The sequence below is a fragment of the Lagopus muta genome, chromosome 2 (genome assembly GCF_023343835.1).
Source record: "Lagopus muta isolate bLagMut1 chromosome 2, bLagMut1 primary, whole genome shotgun sequence".
In the NCBI taxonomy this organism is placed as follows: domain Eukaryota; kingdom Metazoa; phylum Chordata; class Aves; order Galliformes; family Phasianidae; genus Lagopus; species Lagopus muta.
In genome coordinates, this window is record NC_064434.1 from 9,589,934 (window position 1) to 9,608,225 (window position 18,292).

Below are 18,292 nucleotides of genomic sequence, written 5' to 3' on the forward strand. Positions count from 1 at the left end.
CTCTAACAAGTTCTAGCATTGGTTGTACTGTAGCTGCATGTTTTTATATCCTCCAGATAACCTCTCTCCTAGAGATGTAAATCTAGAGTAGCCTCTTTGGTCCTTCATTAATCTAGTGTAGTCTAATTGCTGGGTGGACTACAATGGTACCCTGGTTCACAGGCCAGAACCAGCTGGCTCCCTTTGCCTGCTCCCTGAGTGATTTATCTATTGCTTGAGTGGCACAAGCTGCACTAACAGCCAGGTGCTCACTCTGTACCTGCAGGTGGCCCAGCAATCAGGAATGTGGCCTCTGGGGCAGCCGCAGCGTGGGAAGTGGTGATGTGTGGCAGGGAGAACATCTACAATCTGGTTAGGAGCATACAATTAACTGTTATGGCAGCAGCTGCAAATGATGAAACACGCTGCTTTAAGTTTCAACTTTCCCTTAAACTCGGTCTGCTCTATTTTTGCAATGATACTCTTTCTTGTGGGAAGCCTTTTGAAGATGAGATGAAGATGGCTATATCCCTAATGATGAGGCCATGAGACGGTATCTCAAGCATGAAGCTGTGGTTGATGTGATGAACTTTTGACCTACAAAGCTGTGTTTACTCGCAGGCAGGCTGCAGACACAGATTCTAAAGCTCTGCTTTAGACCATGGCGTAACACTGTCAGGGTTAAGTGGGGCAACCGCTGTGCCATAATTGTCTGTAATTGATAATTGTAGTTATCTATAATTATCAAGGTTCCGCCCACCACCCAATCTGCATATCAGAAGCACAGCTGACACATCTGCATGAGCTGAGTATCAGGTAGACATGTTAATTCCTTGGCAGAAAATAATTTATTTGCTATGCTAACAACAAAAGCCTGCTGTATAATACCAAAAAAACTCTTTGTGAGGAGAGGGGCCTTTCTAAGTTACGGCATACAAAGATCAGATATGGGAAGTCTTGTCCTTCTGTGGTAGTACTCAGACTATCACACTCAGACTTGGACTCAGAGGTCTTTTCAAGGTAAATAGAACTTTTCAGCATGTGCCACTCCTGACGTTCTGCTCTGCAGATGTTGCTATCTGTGTTGGAAGCGTCTCCCCTGCTGAAGGTCACTGCAGTGCCATCGAGCTCCGAAATAAACTCCCCGTGTCTCCTCAGGAAAATGTCGCTGTGACAGTAACTGACCCTTGGATTGTCCCATTAAAAAGCTACTAGAAACTTCATGAACTTACGTCAAACTCTGATTTCTGCACATGTGCACTACTGTCCTTTGGCACTGTAAGCCACAGAGACACAAAGAGCTTCATCGGGCACTTCTGAGTGCATTAGCTGCCTGCCACTCTACTCCTTCAGGAACTCTTTCCCAGAGTCCCAAACTGCAAATCGATTCAGAGAGGCAATGTTAAAAAAACAACAAATCACCAGGTAAAGCTTCCTCCTTCCGTGAGCAGACAGCATTCAGATTTCTAGGCACCTCTCCGTCCTTCCAGCACTCAGAGAGAGGCATGGCTGGGCTCAGGGCTGGGAGAAGGGGACTGCTAGTAGGTAAAGGATGTGCCCCATTTGCAGAGGGAGCCAGTGCTCGTTTCTTGACATGTGAAACCACTGAGGTATCTGAACTTGCAAGTAGAAAATGCTGTAGGTTATTTTCAGACGTTTTTATTTCTCCTCTGCTGTATGAAGGCTGATTTAAATGAACTATAGCTTTTCTGGGTTAGCAAACTTTGATTCCGCAAATGAATATGGGAACTTTTTTTCAGTTATTGATATTAAGAAAGCATGAGAGTACAAGTAACCCAGAAACAGTCTTGTGTTAACAAAAGTGTTACATCATGGTGTCATATTTTAGCTGCTTTTCTAGCCCTGACTTTCTGAACCATCTGTTACAAGTTAAAAGGTTTGGAATGTATCTGTAGTAACAGATAATTCATATTGTTAACAGCAATCAACTGAAACAAAAAGGAGAGATGATTGGAACGTTACTTTAGAGATCCAAATTGATGTTGTTTAATTCAATAAAGTAAAATCCAGTAACCACAAAACTCATTGTGATACATTCTTCTCTCTTACACAAGAAATCACTGAATGCTTGGATTCGACTGTTTTCTTCTAGCAGGATCCATTTTGGAGAAGAAGGGTGGTAAGATTTGGTAGTTCAGGATATGTAGGACTTCACTGTGAGTCACGAACAGGAAAGCTTTTCTCCCACCTAGCATATTTTAGTGGTTTTTTTTGTTTGTTTGTTTGCTTCCTCATGTTAATGCTTTGCTTTTACTCCAATCCCCTCTTATCATCAATCCAATCCGTGCTCTTGGCCCAGGTATTTTCACATCCACAGGACAGGAGAATTGCTCCTGTCACTTTCACCAGCCTTTGTGGTATTGGTGACATCACTTGATCTCACTGTTCCTCAGTTTCCCCAGCCCCAAACAGCACAGCGTTTTCATTATAAAGCAGTATGAACCATGCTCATGGACTACGCAAGATTATCAGGCCACGGTGTGCAGCTTTTCCCTTATTCAAACATGCACAGAAAATGCTGAAGGAGAACAGCACCTCATTTTTCATATGCAACCTAACAATAACTCAGTGCATGCAGTCAAGAATTAATGGCTACAGTATAACTGTATAATGGAACAAAAGATGGAACAAAATGGAATCTCAAAAATCTGCATAGAACAGCCTTCATGCTGTACCGTTTGGCATCTTACAGGCATTGGACTCTTGTTTTTTTTTAAGAAAATGAATCATGGAGGAGCAGGAAGGAGAATGCAACCTGGTATCTATCTCATTTACATGACCCTAGCTATTCTGCTATTGTGTTATTTTTGAGTATGATTATATTCAAACAGAACTATATGAATATGATAATTCAAAAATAATACTTTATGTTTGGTAAAACACTGACATGCACTCTCAAGACAGAATTAAAATTTTCTGTCTAGACGTAGATTTTGAAACACTTCACCAGCCTGGGTAATAAGGAACACCACAAAACTCCTTCCCTCTCAGCATGTATGGATGGAAGAGTTAAGTGCTGTGCTTGTAAGGGATCTGGAATCCTTTTGCAGCTGCTTATCACTAGTTGGTATGTCTAGGGCCTTCTACTCTTACTGTTGTAAGAAGTGGACGATCTGCTCCCAGACTGCCAAGGTCTTTTTGCTATTTGGGAAGAACAGTTCATTCTACCTCTCTTGGTAGTTTGCTCTGGCTGTCATGACTTCAAGCCGAGTTGAGTCCTTCAGAATTATCACTATATTTAGCCTCACAAATCTTCTCTGAACTAGCAAAAGAGGAGAATTAATGCTCAAAGAGAAGGAAGTGTCTTCCCTGAGGTGTGCCAGTGGCATGGAGGAACTGGTATCTTTTGCAGGGAGTAGGGCTGAAGTTATTGAACTATGCTCTCTTCTCCATTTTACAGGAAACACTGCAATCATTCTCTAAATGCTCTTTTATTTCTTTTTTTTCCTTTTCTCTCTTTCTTTCTTTTTTTTTTTTTTTTTTGTTAATGAGGGAAAGAGACAGTAGAGAGATATTTTTTTTTTCCCTACTCAATAGTTCCACATCAACATATCCAGTTGTAGAAAACTGCTTTGTGATGTTAAATGACATTCACATTATTCTTCTCAGTATCTTTGTTGTCTGCAGGGTATAACAAGCAGTGAAGCTCATGGGAAATGCATCAGTTCTCATTCCGAGTCTGGCTAACAAAGATACGAACACTTAATTAAGATTTCTTTCATCTCATGAAAATAGCCCTGAAGATCTGAGCCTGTCATGAGAGCTGCCAGCAAGACTAGCAAAAGCAAAGTTTCCAGCTGTGGAAGATCTTCATTCAAGAACTTGCCCTCACAAACCACATTTCTTTAAATTGTGAGTGGGATCTAGGTGCTTCTAAGTGGATGACCTAACTCAAGCAAGAAACTCTTCTGACCCACTCTAGTCCTCTGAATTCCTCTCTTGCACATGGAGAGACCTACAGGAGGGAGAGCCTCTTTGCTCTGCAGGAACGATGGAATCAGTTCAGTTGTGAATGCTGCAGAAACAGTTGGCTCAGGCTTCCCAACATGCCATCTGTGAGAAAACAGATATTTTAGGTGACTGATTCCAAAAAATGCACATTCTTTTTATATTTATTTACATACTTACATTTATATTGATTAAAATCAGTCCGGTTTAGTTACATTAAATTAGTCTGTTGATAATTAAGCATCTGTGAACAGGGAACATTAGGAGCACTGAAGAAACAAACAATAGTTTATAACAGGATCATTACAGCAGTCTTAGCAGCACTTACAACATGTTTATTCAAAAATGAAATATGCCCTAAGGAAGAAAAACGTCGATTATGGAACATGGGGGATTTAAAATAAAAAAGGTCAGTTTTAAAGCCTTTAAGTAAATCATTTCAAACAACTCAGCAACAGTTCATGTTTAAAAATAGACTAAGTAGCTCAAACAATAAAATGTGTTAATTGTAGGATCTGGAATGTATCAACGGGAGAACTAGTCACCCTTGTTACCTTCTCATTGCTCAGAGCGAACCACCATACTGACAGATAAGGTACCTCTTGGTGTATATACACACAGCAAATATTTAAGTTCTATGAGTGTCTCCAAACAGTTGTATACAGCCAAGAAGGAAACACTTGCAGCTGCAGTAAGGTTAAAATAAACCATGCACGTTTCTGTATCAACACAGCAGGTCTGCAAAGGCAGGGCTGTGCTCGGGTCGGGGGAAGGTTACGGGTGCTCCTCTTACGGGAACAGGAGCACTCCTTATCTCTCACACATACAAAAGCAGCACTCAGGATCTATATACATTACTTCTAATCAATGCTTAATAGCACCTGCAGCTTTCAGTGGGACTAGCAGTGCTGTCACCACACAGGTACATGGACGTGGAACTCATACAGAATTTAAGCACGTGAACCTCTTCTGTTCGCACTTTGCTCATGCATCCTCTCACCATGTAACGCACGACATGAATAACGAGGATTTTCTCTGGAAGAACAGCCAAAGGTTTAAGCGAATCGCAAAGTACTAACTGAATTTCAGTGGAATCTGTGGGATTTGGGTGCTCCGAGATCCACTGAAGTGACTTCGCTGTCCTTTCAAAGGGCTGTAACAAAGGGCTGTCTGCAAAATTGGTTTCGTAATGTTTTACGGCCGCCCCCACTGGCCCTCAGGAGGAAGCACCCCAGGCACCAGCCCCACACAACACAACACAACGCCCACCGCCATGCCAGGCTGCCTCCGGGCCGAGGTGAGGGGGGGCGGGCGGCTCCTCCCCAATATGGCGGACATCGGACAGCCCCTACCGCGCGTCGCCTCAGGTGAGCTCCACCCCGCCGCCGCGCAGGTGAACGGCAGGGCGTTGCACTCGGGGCGCTGCGATTGGTCCGCGGCGCCGCCAATCCGCTGTTGCCGCGGCGACGCGTAGGCCCTCCCTCGGGCACACCCCTCAGCGCCCCCGCTGTCGACACGCGATTGGCCGGAGAGGCGGTGACGCGCGAGCGGGGGTTTTACGGCCCTCAGCTGAGGGGAAGTGCTGGGAGAGAGCGAGTGGCGAGTCCGGAGGAGGGCGTCTGGCGGAGCGAGCGCGGCGGAGCAGCTGCCAGCATGACGTTCAAGCGGAGCCGCGACCGTTTTTACAGTACTCGTTGTTGTGGTTGCTGCCATGTGCGGACCGGCACCATCATTTTAGGAACCTGGTACATGGTGAGCAGCTGGCGCGGGGGGCAGCCGGGGGGGCGCCGGGGGGGCGGTAGCGGCGGCGGCGATGGTTCCGGTTGAGCGCAGCGCGCGTGCGCGGGGCTCCGGCCGTTGCCCGGCGGTGGGCGAAGGGTGGGCAGCGCGCATGCGCCCTGCGCGGGGGGCGCCGCGTGCGGTTGGGGCGGGCGGTGTCGCGTGGGTCGCGGTGTGGGCGCCGGCTGTCCCGTGTGTGCGTGTCGTGTGGGAGAAGCAACGTGGGCTTCCCGAGGTGATTCAGCCCTCCCGGTGTTGCCTAGCATTCGACGTCCCTCACCGTAGTGAGGAAAAGTGCAGCGAGACTGAAGACCGTGGCAGCTGAGCTGTTAGCGTTCCTCTTCCCCTCCTTGGGGGCTTAGAAGCGGCTTTCAGTCAGTGCTGAGCGTGTCCTTGGCCGGGAAGAGCTGGAGGAAGGTGGAATTCGGGGCATGTGGGGAATAAAGCGATAAGAGGTGTGCCTTCGAGTGGTGTGTAGCCTTTGAGAGGCAGGTGCTGTGTGAACGTTGAGCAGCTTCGGCTGTCCTTTGCCCTCAGCTCTCAGCACAGCTGCAGTGGTGAAGCTGAGGGATTAAAGACTGTTTTGAACTGAAGTGGGGAACTAAAAAAGTAAAAACGTGAGAACAGTACCCACGAGTTAAGGCACAGAGCAGAGTTCCCTTTTATTCAGTTTCTTTCCTCATCTTTCCTTCCTCTTACCCCCGTGGGCAGGGAAAATGTGGGGATGATGTAAACAGGTTGCATCACAGCTTTTCTGTTCTCCCAGAGCTGTAACCAAACTATGTGCACCTTCACACTTTTCCTGATGGTAAAAATGAAAAACTGAGTTCTTATGCCGTGGCATGCACACAAACTGATTCGGCAGAAGCAGAAATAGTGGGGATTGAAGTTTAGCGAGTTCATGGTCTCTCATGAGTATTGAGAGATGCCTGGCTTTTTTTCTTTTTTTTTTTTTTCTTTTTTTTTTTTTTTTTCCCCCACTGTCAGCAATAGTGTTCTGGTAAATGATAGAATGACTGGAGAAAGTGGGGCAGGGTGTAAGAAATGCAGCAAAACTCTAGAAGAAGGGGTATTATTATTTTTCCAAAAAAGAATAGGGAAGATGATCTGGCACTGATTTCACTCTAAAATTCGTACAAAGTCCATATAAAATAACAAAGACCTTTGTTGTAGTGAACATGTAACCTGTTGTGGAACGCTGTGAAACTTCTGGAAGTTGATCAATCTGCTGTGTCAAGTAGAAGTGTAAGCCTTTGCTCGTAAGGAGTTGTTCATGTTGTTATGAATCAAATGTACCTTACTGCATTCCACACTTTTGCTTCCTGGTAGCAGGATATTGAGAAACCCAGGATCTCAGAGGGACGTGGTTCTGCTTTCTGTTTCGCCTGGCCTGGTAGCACTCAGTTTTTTCCTGTGTTTCTGAGCTGCTGTTTATTCTTAGCTCATGGGTGCAACCCCTTTTCATCCTCTCTAAATCTAAAGATATACCGCAGTGCTTATAGACTTGGGAAGGCCTTGGTGTGGTGACAGAGTGTCCTGTGGTCTCGTGTGACTGCAGGCTATTAGAATTAAAAAGAGTTGAATTCTGGATAGCTGGGTGCTGCTGAGGGGCTTGATTGCTGTGTTTTGTTATAAGCCTACCAAATCCTTTGAAAACGTTTCTTTTGGTTTCCTCTGAGATGCCAGCTGAGAAAAGGTGCTGACTGTCTGTTCTGTTAGCTGTCTGAGCTGAAATAGGATCTTAACGTGAATTCTTAGGTGGTTTGCCTTGCCTGATGCTTTAAATCAAAATATATTTTATTATTTAGCTGTGTTGACATCTAATAACAATTCAGACAGTGAAAATAAAACTAATCTTTCTGTTGAGAAACTTTTCCTTAAAAAACAAATGCATAAATGGGTTAAGGCACGTCAGGTTGTTTGGACATTTTCATTAGTAAGCCATTTATTTATAATTTCAATCTTTCAGACGCTAGCTGGTGATAAATGTTTCTAAACCAATTTAATGATCTGCTTGTAAGTTATGGTGGGACAGATAGGGGGAACTTCAATGTCCTGTTTCTTAGGAGGCAGGTAGGATATGCAGTCCAGCCGTAGGTTGGTGTGGCTGAGGCCTTGGCACCAGCCTGCATTCAGTGGATATGCTGCTCTCGTGCTGTGCACCCCTGGAGGAATTTGATAGCAACCATAAAATGGAGTCCTGTAGCAATCTCCTCCAGATGTTTTAGTAAGATAAGAGGTTGGGCCTTTTAATACATATGCGTTGTTCTTATGTAACACTTCAGGCATTTTTTCTGATTCTTTGCTTATACAAATACTTTAAAATCTCGTATCAGATGAACTCACCTCCTATTAAAGCAGCTACATGTTACTGTCCTGAAGGTGTACTTCTGTCAGTCTGTGGAGAGCAGTGGCGTTATCTCCAATGCCTGCTCTTGGTGCCGTGTCACACACCCGCCTGCTCTAAGCACATGCAGTCTGCTTGCTGCTGCTGCTTCTGATAAACAGATGAGCTGTTTATGTGGAAAACTGAGTTCAGACCGTTTCTAGAGGACCATGCTTAATTTTCAGGACTAGTTTAGCTTGATTTATTCTATAATGCTCCCTGCTGTCCTGCGTAGGAAGGAAAGAAAACCTCCTATTCCCAGCTTCGTAATTGCAAACATGTGGCTTTGAAGTTTTTTTTTTCTTCCTGTAAACTTTCTTATTAGGCACAGTGCTTTCCAGAGACCGGAAACATGAACGCTGCATTGGCAAAATTGGATCAGAATTCAATAAACAGCCTGAAAGTAACAGCATTGTTTGGGAGGGAGCGGCTGTTTCATTCTGGCAGGAAACTTCAGCGATGGAATCAAAATGATGCGAGTGCTACTGGATAACAGGAGCATCTCTGGAGATGGTTCTTCTCCGAGCACAGCTTCCAAATGTGAAGGATTATAATAGTGCTGGAAGCTGTGGAATACCCTGTTGAAAATATGCTTTTCTCAGTAGATCGGGGGGGGAAAGAAAAAGCAGGACTAAAACGCACAGAAGAACCCACAGGCACACAGAAAAGCACTGCCAAGAAACTACCTCATTTTGTTTCTTCAAGGATGTGTTAAAGTACTGGGAAACTAAGAGAAAGCTGGGGAAATGTAGTTGTGCAAGGCAGCTTCACTTTATTTCCCTGCTCGTGTAAGCAGATTGCAAGTAGGAATTGTTTTTAAGTCTTGTAAGCACTCAGAGTGCTGGGGGAAACCTACATTTCATGTTTAGGCCTCCAGAGATGCAAAGCAGTGCGTGATTAGCCATTAAATATATACAGTGGAGATAAGAGCTCAGTAATTAAAAAGCTAATGCTCATTACAGTTCAGTCTCTGGAGTTCTGAGCGTACAGGGAGCTGATATTTCTGTGTGTGGAATCACAGAATGGTTGAGGTTGAAAGGGACCCCTGGAGATGTCTTCGTGCAACCTCAGTTTGTTACCTGGTTGAAGTAGTAGCTGGCAATGTAATAAATGACTTTCTAATGTTATTTGTGGTGAGTGGGTTCTGTTAAAACTTGGAAGATGCCTTGCAATCCAAGCTCTGGCTGTTGTTTGCGTTGACTGTGGAGCTGAAATGAGCCTTGTGGTTTTGCTGTTATCAGGCTTGTGTGGAATAGCAATGGCTGCAGCTAAAATGCAGGCTCGGGCTTGAAAGGATACCTTATTTGGAGTTGTTTGTAACTTAATATAAATCCATATGTTGTACATGATGAATTGCTCAGTGCTGTGTATGATTCAAGTAGAGCAACAGTGCAGCAGTGGAAGCCCTGCCGTATTAATTAGCAGAGGTGTTTGGTTTTTGCTCTCTGATCCAGGCTGGAGGGGGGGAGGATCAAACCACACTGTTCATGTAGCAAACCAGGGGCATTCAAAAGCCAATCCGTTTTCCTTGCACTTTCTGGCTGAGCTCTGATACTCTGAACTTAACTGGTGATGTCGCTAAGAGTTGGTTATGCTAAATCAGGACCGTGGGTAGAAGGAAAACCGAAACAGTGGCAGTTGTAGCAATGGGAAGGCATTAAAGCCTTCAATTTTAAAGACCAGACTGACAGCTAAAATTTCTTCTGCACTTCTGCGTTAATGCAAGTGCTGCTTGGCCCTTATCTGCAGGCAGATAGCCTGTCGCAGCAGTTAAACTCAGCAATGAAGTCATTTCAGTCTGAACTTAATCACTATTCGAGTTAAAATGGTGATGGTGTATAAACAGTAAGTGAATGGGCTATGACTGAACAAGTCTCATTGTGTTTTATGAAGTAGAAAATAATGTTTCAGCAACCAGATATCCAGACTTGACGTGAGCTTATAAGGGTAAATACAGCCAAAGAAGTTGTTTTCCAAAACATAGGTTGATACCTCTGATTCATTCACAGAGAGGAAGGAAATAAAAAGCTTGAAAAAGCATTGAGAGCAGAAAGGCAGAATAGAGGAGGAGGAAATGAGGGTGAGAAAAGATCACGTTCTGTACCTCCAAGTGATGGTGGAACAAAGTCAGAGCATTAAACCAGTGGCAGATGAGTAGGTCTCCTACAGGGCAAACTCGTGAGGGGAAACATCAGTGTATTGTGACAGGGAAGATAGTGGTGGGCAAACTCAGTGCCAGTTCCTAGCAGCTGCTGTTTCTAAGGCGTAAGAGCAAGGATACCAAGGAGAACCTGGCGTGCCTAATAAGTTCTCCTAATGCACGATGCCATGGCAGTGCTTTACACCACTGCCACCTTTCACTGAAAGGTTCTTTTCGTGTAAGTGTTAATCTCTAAACCTTAATAGCTAAACCTCCTTTTAAATGTTGTCAAACTATTTGCCTTACTTAATGTAAGGAAACTTCTGTATTGTGCATGGATTTGCCTTTGCTGCCATCGCAGGCTCCTGGAACACTGCCAGTAACAGAAGAAATCTCTGGCAAATAATCTTAGGAGAAACTGCGGGGCACTGTGTGGGATTTTCTTTTCTATTTTTTTCTTGCTCTTTGCCTCTTTTGGAGGCTAATTGTAAGAGATCCTGCTGCTGGTGCTGAATACTGATGCTGAATACTGAAATGGCTGCGGCTTGGAAATACTGCTGCGAAGGTTTCTAGTAGGAAACCTTTTTCTTTGGCCTATCTCTCCAGGTAGTAAGAACCAAAACTATGCCCTGTAAATCCTGACCAGCCTATAAATGCTGTGAAGGTAGTTTTCCAGAGCTTTAATCTACTTCTGACTCTTTGAGCCTTACTGAAAGCATTTCTGGTTTGTACCAAACAGGGGAGCAGGAGCAGTCTTTGACAGTAAGGAGGAGTGCTGGTAAGCATATAGCCAAGTGCTGAATGCTTATGGATTTTTGGAGTTCAGCCTTTATGCAAGATTTCTTCAGCTTTCACTATTTGTTTGCTTAGCCTGTCTGATAAGACTTGAGGAGGTTTTAATAAATGTTCTAGGTAGGAGAGAGCCAGTTCTCCATAGCTTCTGTAAACTGGTAACATGGAGGGATGGGGAGGGCTGGAAGCAAGCTGCAGCTGAGGATGTGAGCTGTAGCATGGATTTTCCCCTTTGCACATCCATTTGTACTGCCTTACCCTAGCACCATTTGGAAGAGTAGCATGCAGTACCTTATTTGTGTATTAAATTACCTCTGCCTTTCAAGTTGTTGTAGGAAGCAAAATCTCTTCCAAATGTGCTTCATTGTGTCCCTCAGTGTAATCTTTCATTCCTGCCTCTTTTAACTATTTCCAGTTCACAGATCTGCCTTGATCAATTAGTATCTGTGTTGTTTGAATGACTGCGAGCTCTTCCATCCTCTTCATCTGCAAAGTTACTTCGTTTTGAATTCATTAAAGCTAATCCAGTGCATTTTTTGGGGGCATGGCTTTAACTAAATTAGCTTGCAATTTGATCTTAAGTTGTCCTGTGTTCCCTTCCTGCATTTTCACAATAGGCAAAGCAAAGAGCCTGCTTCTCACTGAAGTGAAAAGCTTACTGGTGTTGTGAAGATGATCAGAGCTGTTACAGTAACTTACCCAGGAAACTGTGATCTTTTTCAGGTGGTGAACTTGCTGATGGGCATCTTGTTGACTGTAGAAGTGACTCATCCAAACGTAGTGCCAACTGTTAATATCCAGTATGAAGTCATTGGAAACTACTATGCTTCTGAGAGGATGGCTGGTAGGTGCATAGCTCTTCCATGCAATTAAACACAAAAATGCAGTGTCATAGTGTACTTGCCTTGCAATGGTGTATCATGAAGGCGTGCAGCTTTTAAAAATGATTTCCTTGTTTGTTTGTTTGTTTTTGAGTGTCTTTTGAATTACTAGTAATTCAGGTCTGCTATATGTGTAAAAAGGTTAGTGGAATATTATTTTTACTTCATGTTATTCCTAATCCTGTTGAACAGCAGGATTTCTAAAGGTTTCTTAGCCTTCTTCAACACTCAGTAAATGTAGAACATCAGTACTTTGCTTTCTCTGTGAACATTTGGTGTCCTTGCTGGGTCAGTAAAACAGAAATAGAGCTTATTTTTAGGAAGCTCTTGGAATTTGTGTTGATCTTCCTGAATGTAGGGAAAGAGCTCTACAGTCTACAGGCTTGGAAGTCTACTGAAAGAGAAGCACAGTATCTTTCTAAGAGAGAAAATCAGACTATGAAGTACTTCAGGGAAGTATTTATTCTGTACATCAAATTTTGAGAGAAACCAAACAACAGAAAGCATAGAACAGAAAGAGCAAAATTAAACCTAGTTTTTGGCTTGTTGTTACAGATGAACTGTATGATGCTCACAAAGGGAATTGGTGTCAAACTCTCATCTTCAGTGACCAAGTTTCTTAGCTCCAGTGTGACATGTAATCTTGTGTACATACTTACTAAGTTCTGGGTTTGTTTTAAGTGTGCAGGAATATGCTGAGTGGCACTTCTAATGTGTCAGGTCTTCTGTTATACTGAAATTTAGCAAGATCTGGTATGAAGATGAATAGTACAGCACAAGTCTGGGTTTGGAGAGTTCCAGTTCAGTCTTTGTTAGTTATCATACAGTCACAGAATCACCAAGGTTGGAAGAGACCCCCAGGATCACCCAGTCCAGCCATCACCAATAGCTCTCATTAAACCACGGCCCTCAGCACAATGCCCAAACATTCCTTGGGCACCTGCAGGGTCGGTGACTCCACCACCTCCCTGGGCAGCCCGTTGCACTGCCTGACCACTCTTGCAGAGAAGCAGTGTTTCCTAACGTGCAGCTTGAAGCCGAGTTGTTCGTGACCTGGCTTCTCATCTGTAGCCATAACTCATGTATGTTAGTAGTTAAATGGGAGCAGGAGCAAGGAGCAAACAAGGTTTTGTGGCTACAGAGGGGCTTCACCCTCTTGCACGATCAAAATTCTATTGTGTGAATTCTATTCTAAGGATTTGTCAGTATGAGTTTAACACTTGTTTATCATTCACAATTTCTGATGAAGACAGTGCATTTCAGGAGGGCCTTCTCGATGCCATCTATGTGTGTAGTTATTATCTCATAATGAGTTAGGTATGCAAATGTGGTATGATTTTCAGATCAGTTGCAGATAATTTCTTTTCAAGCATGTTGAACCACGGGAGTTTGGCTTCAGCTTTGCTAAAATCAGGAGCTTACAACATCTATAGGCTCGAGCTGGTTTCTTTCTCTGTGTTTAAAAATACAACTGTGCTTGCTGTAGGACAGTGAATATAATCTAACTGGTGGAAAGCAGCTGTGCTTCTGCCATCACTAACTGTGTTGCTCAGGGGGGATCTTTATCATTCAGCTTCCATGGGCGTCCTGGATTCTGCTACCATTTGGCTTCTGTTCAGCTGCTTTTTCTCCCAAATAATAGGATACCTTCCACACGGCGATTTCCTGTTTTCCTTACTGGTACTTAAGCAGCAGTGCAGTTCCTGCTGCCAGTGACCAAATTATATAACCCAAGCACTTTAAGCAGAAAGGTTGGCGTTGTGCTGACTTCACTTGGAGTCTTTCCAGTAGTAAAATTAATCACCCGCATCCTTTGGGCACTGACATACTGCAAATAAGCATTGTTACGCTGCGTTACAATTATACGATGTCAGGCTTCTAATTGGTATGTCTGAGCTTTATGAAGGCTTTTGATTAAGGTAAAGCCTTTTTTGTTTTTTTTTCCAGCTGGTTTTCTTGAGCCAAACCTTTTCCTCTTAGTAAAGAACTGAGTTACTCAAATCTGCAGCTTCCAGTTTGTGTAGATAACCATGATTTCCCTCTCAACTGTTTTATGTATAGAGATTGTGTACCAGTCAGTGTGCTAACGTGAAGTAATGATTGACTCTAAATTGTTTTTTCTTTTAATGCAGAAAATGCCTGCGTTCTCTTTGCTATCTCCCTCCTCATGTTCACAATCAGTGCAATGATGGTCTATGGTGCAATTGCTGTAAGTATACTCAGTCTGTATCTTTAAAGTTGCTATTTGAACATTTAACTGAATACCTTACAGATGGCTTTTTTCTTTTCCAGCACCGTGTAGGCTGGCTGATCCCGTTTTTCTGTTACCAACTCTTTGACTTTGTGGTCAGTTGTCTGGTTGCAATCAGTTCTTTAACCTATTTGCCAAGAATCAAGGATTACTTGGATCAGTTGGTAAGTGTTTGTCCAGCTCGCGTTAGTATCTCTCGTCTGAAGTTGAACTTTGGTTTGATAAGTGCTACAAGAACTTGAATTATTTTCCACAGAGAAAAAAGGCTCTGGGGGGACCTGATAGTTACCTTCCTTATCTAAAGGGGGGCTGTAAGAAAGAAGGAGATGGCTTTTTTAACAGGGTCTGTTGTGGTAGGGCAAAGGAAAGTGATTTCAAACTGAAGGAGAGGAGATGTAGGAGTTTTCTTAAGTCACGGTGGTGAAGCACTGGCACAGGTTGCCTGAAGATGTAGTGGAGGCCCCATCTCTGGAGACACTCAGGCTGGGCAGGGCTGTGAGCACTGATGGAGCCATAGGTGTCCCTGTTCATTGCAGGGCAGTTGGGCTAGATTGCCTTGAGAGCTCCTTTCCAACTCAAACAATTGTGACCTTGTAGCTCCTTAAAAAAGAGTAATTTGGACTGCAGCAGCCATAGGGGATGACAGGGTGGTTGTGAGCATGAGATCTTATCAGAAGTGGAAGGACTGATGCTGTAACTTCTCCCTAAATGGAAACCTAAGGGGAGGAGAGAAGTATCTGTGAGGGGAGATGTTGGTTTAAACTCTTTGTGCTTAATTCACTTGACACAAAGATTTTGCAAGCTGAATAATGTGGTTCTGTGGTACGTTTGTTACTGCAGAATAAAAACATCAACTCTTATTTGGTTGGGGTGAGAGGGAAGGGTAAGAGTCAGTATAGGGCAGGACTGATGGATGCAGAGTCTACAACATCATAGGATGGAGCCTGAGGTTCTGAGGGTTCTTTTTTTTTTTTTTTTTACATCCTGTATTGTTCTCACTTTTCAGCAAGACTTTGAGGAAACAGCAGCAGAATGTTCATTAATGCTGCCTATGTTTAACTGTGAAAAGATGCAGTGTGTTGGATATACCAGCAATTGAGTTGGGTGACAAGCTTATTTCTGGCTGGTGTGTAGATCTGTGCAAGCAGATGTTTAAAAATGAATACTGAGGAGGAGCCCTGTTAGTGTGGTCAGGGGAGAAGAGAGTGAAATTTGCAGCAGCTCCTTGCTGTGTTTTGGCTCCTCTTCTAAGTTTGGAGTCAACTCTTCTTGCTTTCTGCTTTGCAGACATAACATAACTGGTTGGACTGATAAGAGGTTATTAGTACTAAGGCAATGAAGGCCTCTCAAGTAAAGGACCTGTATGGATGCTGTGCTGCAGTTGCTCAGAAGGAAATTTCATGGATGTCTGTCCTACTATAAGACAGAGAAAATGACAGAAAGTACACTGCTTCCTTACAGCTCTCTTTTGCACTGACCCATTCTTGCAGGACAGAAGCAGGATAAAAGCTCTGCTTTGCGAGAGGGTAAAGAAGGAGCAAAGGAGAGAGTAAATTTCTCATTGTTTCTGAGAGGATAATTTAGGCAGGACTTGGTGGAGTGTGGGTGTCTGATATTTATAAATGTACTGTTTGTGCTCATCTCCTCCATTTCTCTCTACCCCCCCTATTTATTTTTAACTAGCCGGATTTCCCTTACAAAGATGATCTTCTTTCACTGGATTCCAGCTGCCTTCTGTTTATTGTTCTGGTGTTCTTTGCTTTATTTATCATTTTAAAGGTAAGTTACAGTTTTAAACTTGTGACCATTTAATGAGTTGCTCTGTTCACATGCTATCAGTAGATACAGACATACTGAATTAACTTGGAGTGCAATTGCTGACCTGTTAGGATGTTCAGTTACGACACAACTCCAGTCATGCATGTGGTGTACTGTTGTCTCCCATGAATTTGTGCTGCCTGCAGTGGGGCATGTTTGCACCTTAGTAGGGAGCAGGAAAGCACAAAGACCCCAGATACCTTTTTTTTTTGTATATGTGGAAATAATGTTTATAGATAAGCTTATGAAATAATATTGAATTGTTGCATGCAAGTTACTTAAATAAAACTTTGAAGATCTTAATCATAATAAACCAGGGTGCGAGGAGTATAAAGATTAATCATAAAGATGAAGTACAGTCATCAGAGCGTGACGGTGTGTCCTTCTGCAGCAGCTGATGTTAGCTTAACATCAGGCTGCTCTGCTGTGCTGTCCTGTCCTTAGTGCCTCAGGCTTCATTCTCTCTTCTGCATGTGGTTAGACAAATAATAACATGAATTTGGGTAAGTGGAATTGTGCTGTTGGCCTGTCCTCCTCCTGCAAGCAAGTTTGGACTGAGATGCACAGAAGCATAAGCCAGTTAGGGATCAATTTGACTAGCAGTTCTGAGGCACGCAGATGAAGTGGCTCGATTGTGAATTCCTTTGCTAAGATCTGTGGGGCTCATCCTGTCCTGAATCACTGTGGTAGCAAGGCTAAACAGGACTACACCTGCTAATAAGCAGCATCCCTCATGTGTGTATCTGTATGTCAATGGACATTGCTCCTTTTTGTCACACAACAGTTATCTAGCATCTAGTTTCTGAATCAGCTAATATATATGAGGTCTTTAAAAAGAGAAATCTTTCCTCTTTCAGGCGTATCTAATCAACTGTGTATGGAACTGCTATAAATACATCAGCAACAGAAATTTGCCAGAGATAGCAGTGTACCCTGCTTTTGAAGCACCTCCACAGGTAAAGCCTCTTTGTGAAGGGAATCAGAAATTAACTTTGGAATAGAAAAGCACAGCATCCATGTTTACATGTCTTGTCTGGATTTCTGAACAAAGAATGGGAGGATTAATATCAGCTGCTTTAACTTGTTTAAGGTAGATTGGCATTGCGTTCTCACAGCACATAACAGGAGGGCTTTACAGGGAGGAATCTGGTGGGTTTTCTTGTAATTGAGGGAAGCTTTCTGACTGCACCTATCAAAGCCTTCTTGCTGCTTGCAAAACCAAGAGGCAGTGGGGTGGAACTAATGGCCTAGGGGAGCCCAGCAGTGAACTGCTTGTGCACCATCTTTCACTTTGTCACTCATGTCAGCTCATTGGAAGCATCGCTAGGTTCCTACATCAGCCTGCAACAGAGAATTAAATTGCAGTGGGTGTGTGTAGATATTTCACTCTGGGCTTTTTGTACCCTCAGCCTTCTGCATTAATCTCTTCAACATGTTTTCTCTTCAGTACGTTCTGCCAACTTACGAAATGGCAGTGAAGATGCCTGAGAAGGAGCCTCCACCTCCCTACATACCTGCCTGAAGCACCCTGGATGGTCGTTCACACCTGTACCAGCTCCTTGGGGGTTTTGTCTTTCAATCTTGCAAAACTGCTTAAGTAATAGAAATATTCAGGACTTTAGGAGCAAACTGTTTTAAAATGTTTGATAGAAACTTACTAAGCAAAACTCATCTGGGAGTGATTTTGTTTGCTTTAATTTTTGTTCTCCTTAATGCTTTTAAACATTTTATTGCCTTAGGGCCTTCTACTGCAGGAACTTCTGCGTGTGACTAACCAGTGGCTTTTCCTAATACCATACCTGAGCCCATCTGTGATTCAAGTTAGCTACAAACATAAGTGTCTGCAGGACTGTGCCCTTAATTTATATTCATTTTTTGTAAAGTAGATCATAAAGACAATCTGTGCAGCAGGATGACAGTTTGCCTTTATTTGGTTTTTGGAGGGGAAGGGGTTTGAATGTGGTATATACATGAATTTTTTTTTTACTTTGCACTTTTCTCATATGTTACCTTACTGTGGGTTTTTTGTTTTATCCTATGTCCTGAAACATAGTATTTTCAGGAAGAAGCGAGGTTGGCACAGGACTTGTATTACAATGTGCTGTCAATGCAAGGGAATAAATAGAAACGTAGATGATGGTTGCATGCTCCTAATCTTATACGTATTTTCATCTTTGTGATAAATGATACTTAAATAAATCTTTTATGAAATGTTTACCAGTAGCCTGGATTGGTCTGCCTCTTTTTTAAATGCTGAAGTCCTTCAGTGCCCTGCAGGCAGGTTCACTAAGCCGTGT

At 43.2% G+C, this 18,292-nt stretch overlaps 1 protein-coding gene across 1 annotated transcript; it reads left to right on the forward strand.

Moving 5' to 3' along the window:
- The first annotated feature begins 5,495 nt into the window (after window positions 1-5,495).
- LAPTM4A (lysosomal protein transmembrane 4 alpha) lies at window positions 5,496-18,218 on the forward strand. Its single transcript, XM_048935082.1, has 7 exons — window positions 5,496-5,700; window positions 11,769-11,889; window positions 14,059-14,135; window positions 14,219-14,341; window positions 15,861-15,956; window positions 16,853-16,951; window positions 17,443-18,218. Exons 1-7 carry the CDS (start codon window positions 5,602-5,604, stop codon window positions 17,515-17,517), a joined length of 690 nt encoding a protein of 229 aa, XP_048791039.1. The 5' UTR covers window positions 5,496-5,601; the 3' UTR covers window positions 17,518-18,218.
- The last annotated feature ends 74 nt before the right edge of the window (window positions 18,219-18,292 follow it).

Excerpts from the sequence above, each read along its gene's own strand:
- LAPTM4A (XM_048935082.1), top strand. The coding sequence starts at position 5,602 with ATGACGTTCAAGCGGAGCCGCGACCGTTTTTACAGTACTCGTTGTTGT. Across the intron at positions 11,890-14,058 it reads TGCTTCTGAGAGGATGGCTG|AAAATGCCTGCGTTCTCTTT; the intron begins GTAGGTGCATAG and ends CTTTTAATGCAG. Across the intron at positions 16,952-17,442 it reads CTTTTGAAGCACCTCCACAG|TACGTTCTGCCAACTTACGA; the intron begins GTAAAGCCTCTT and ends TTTTCTCTTCAG.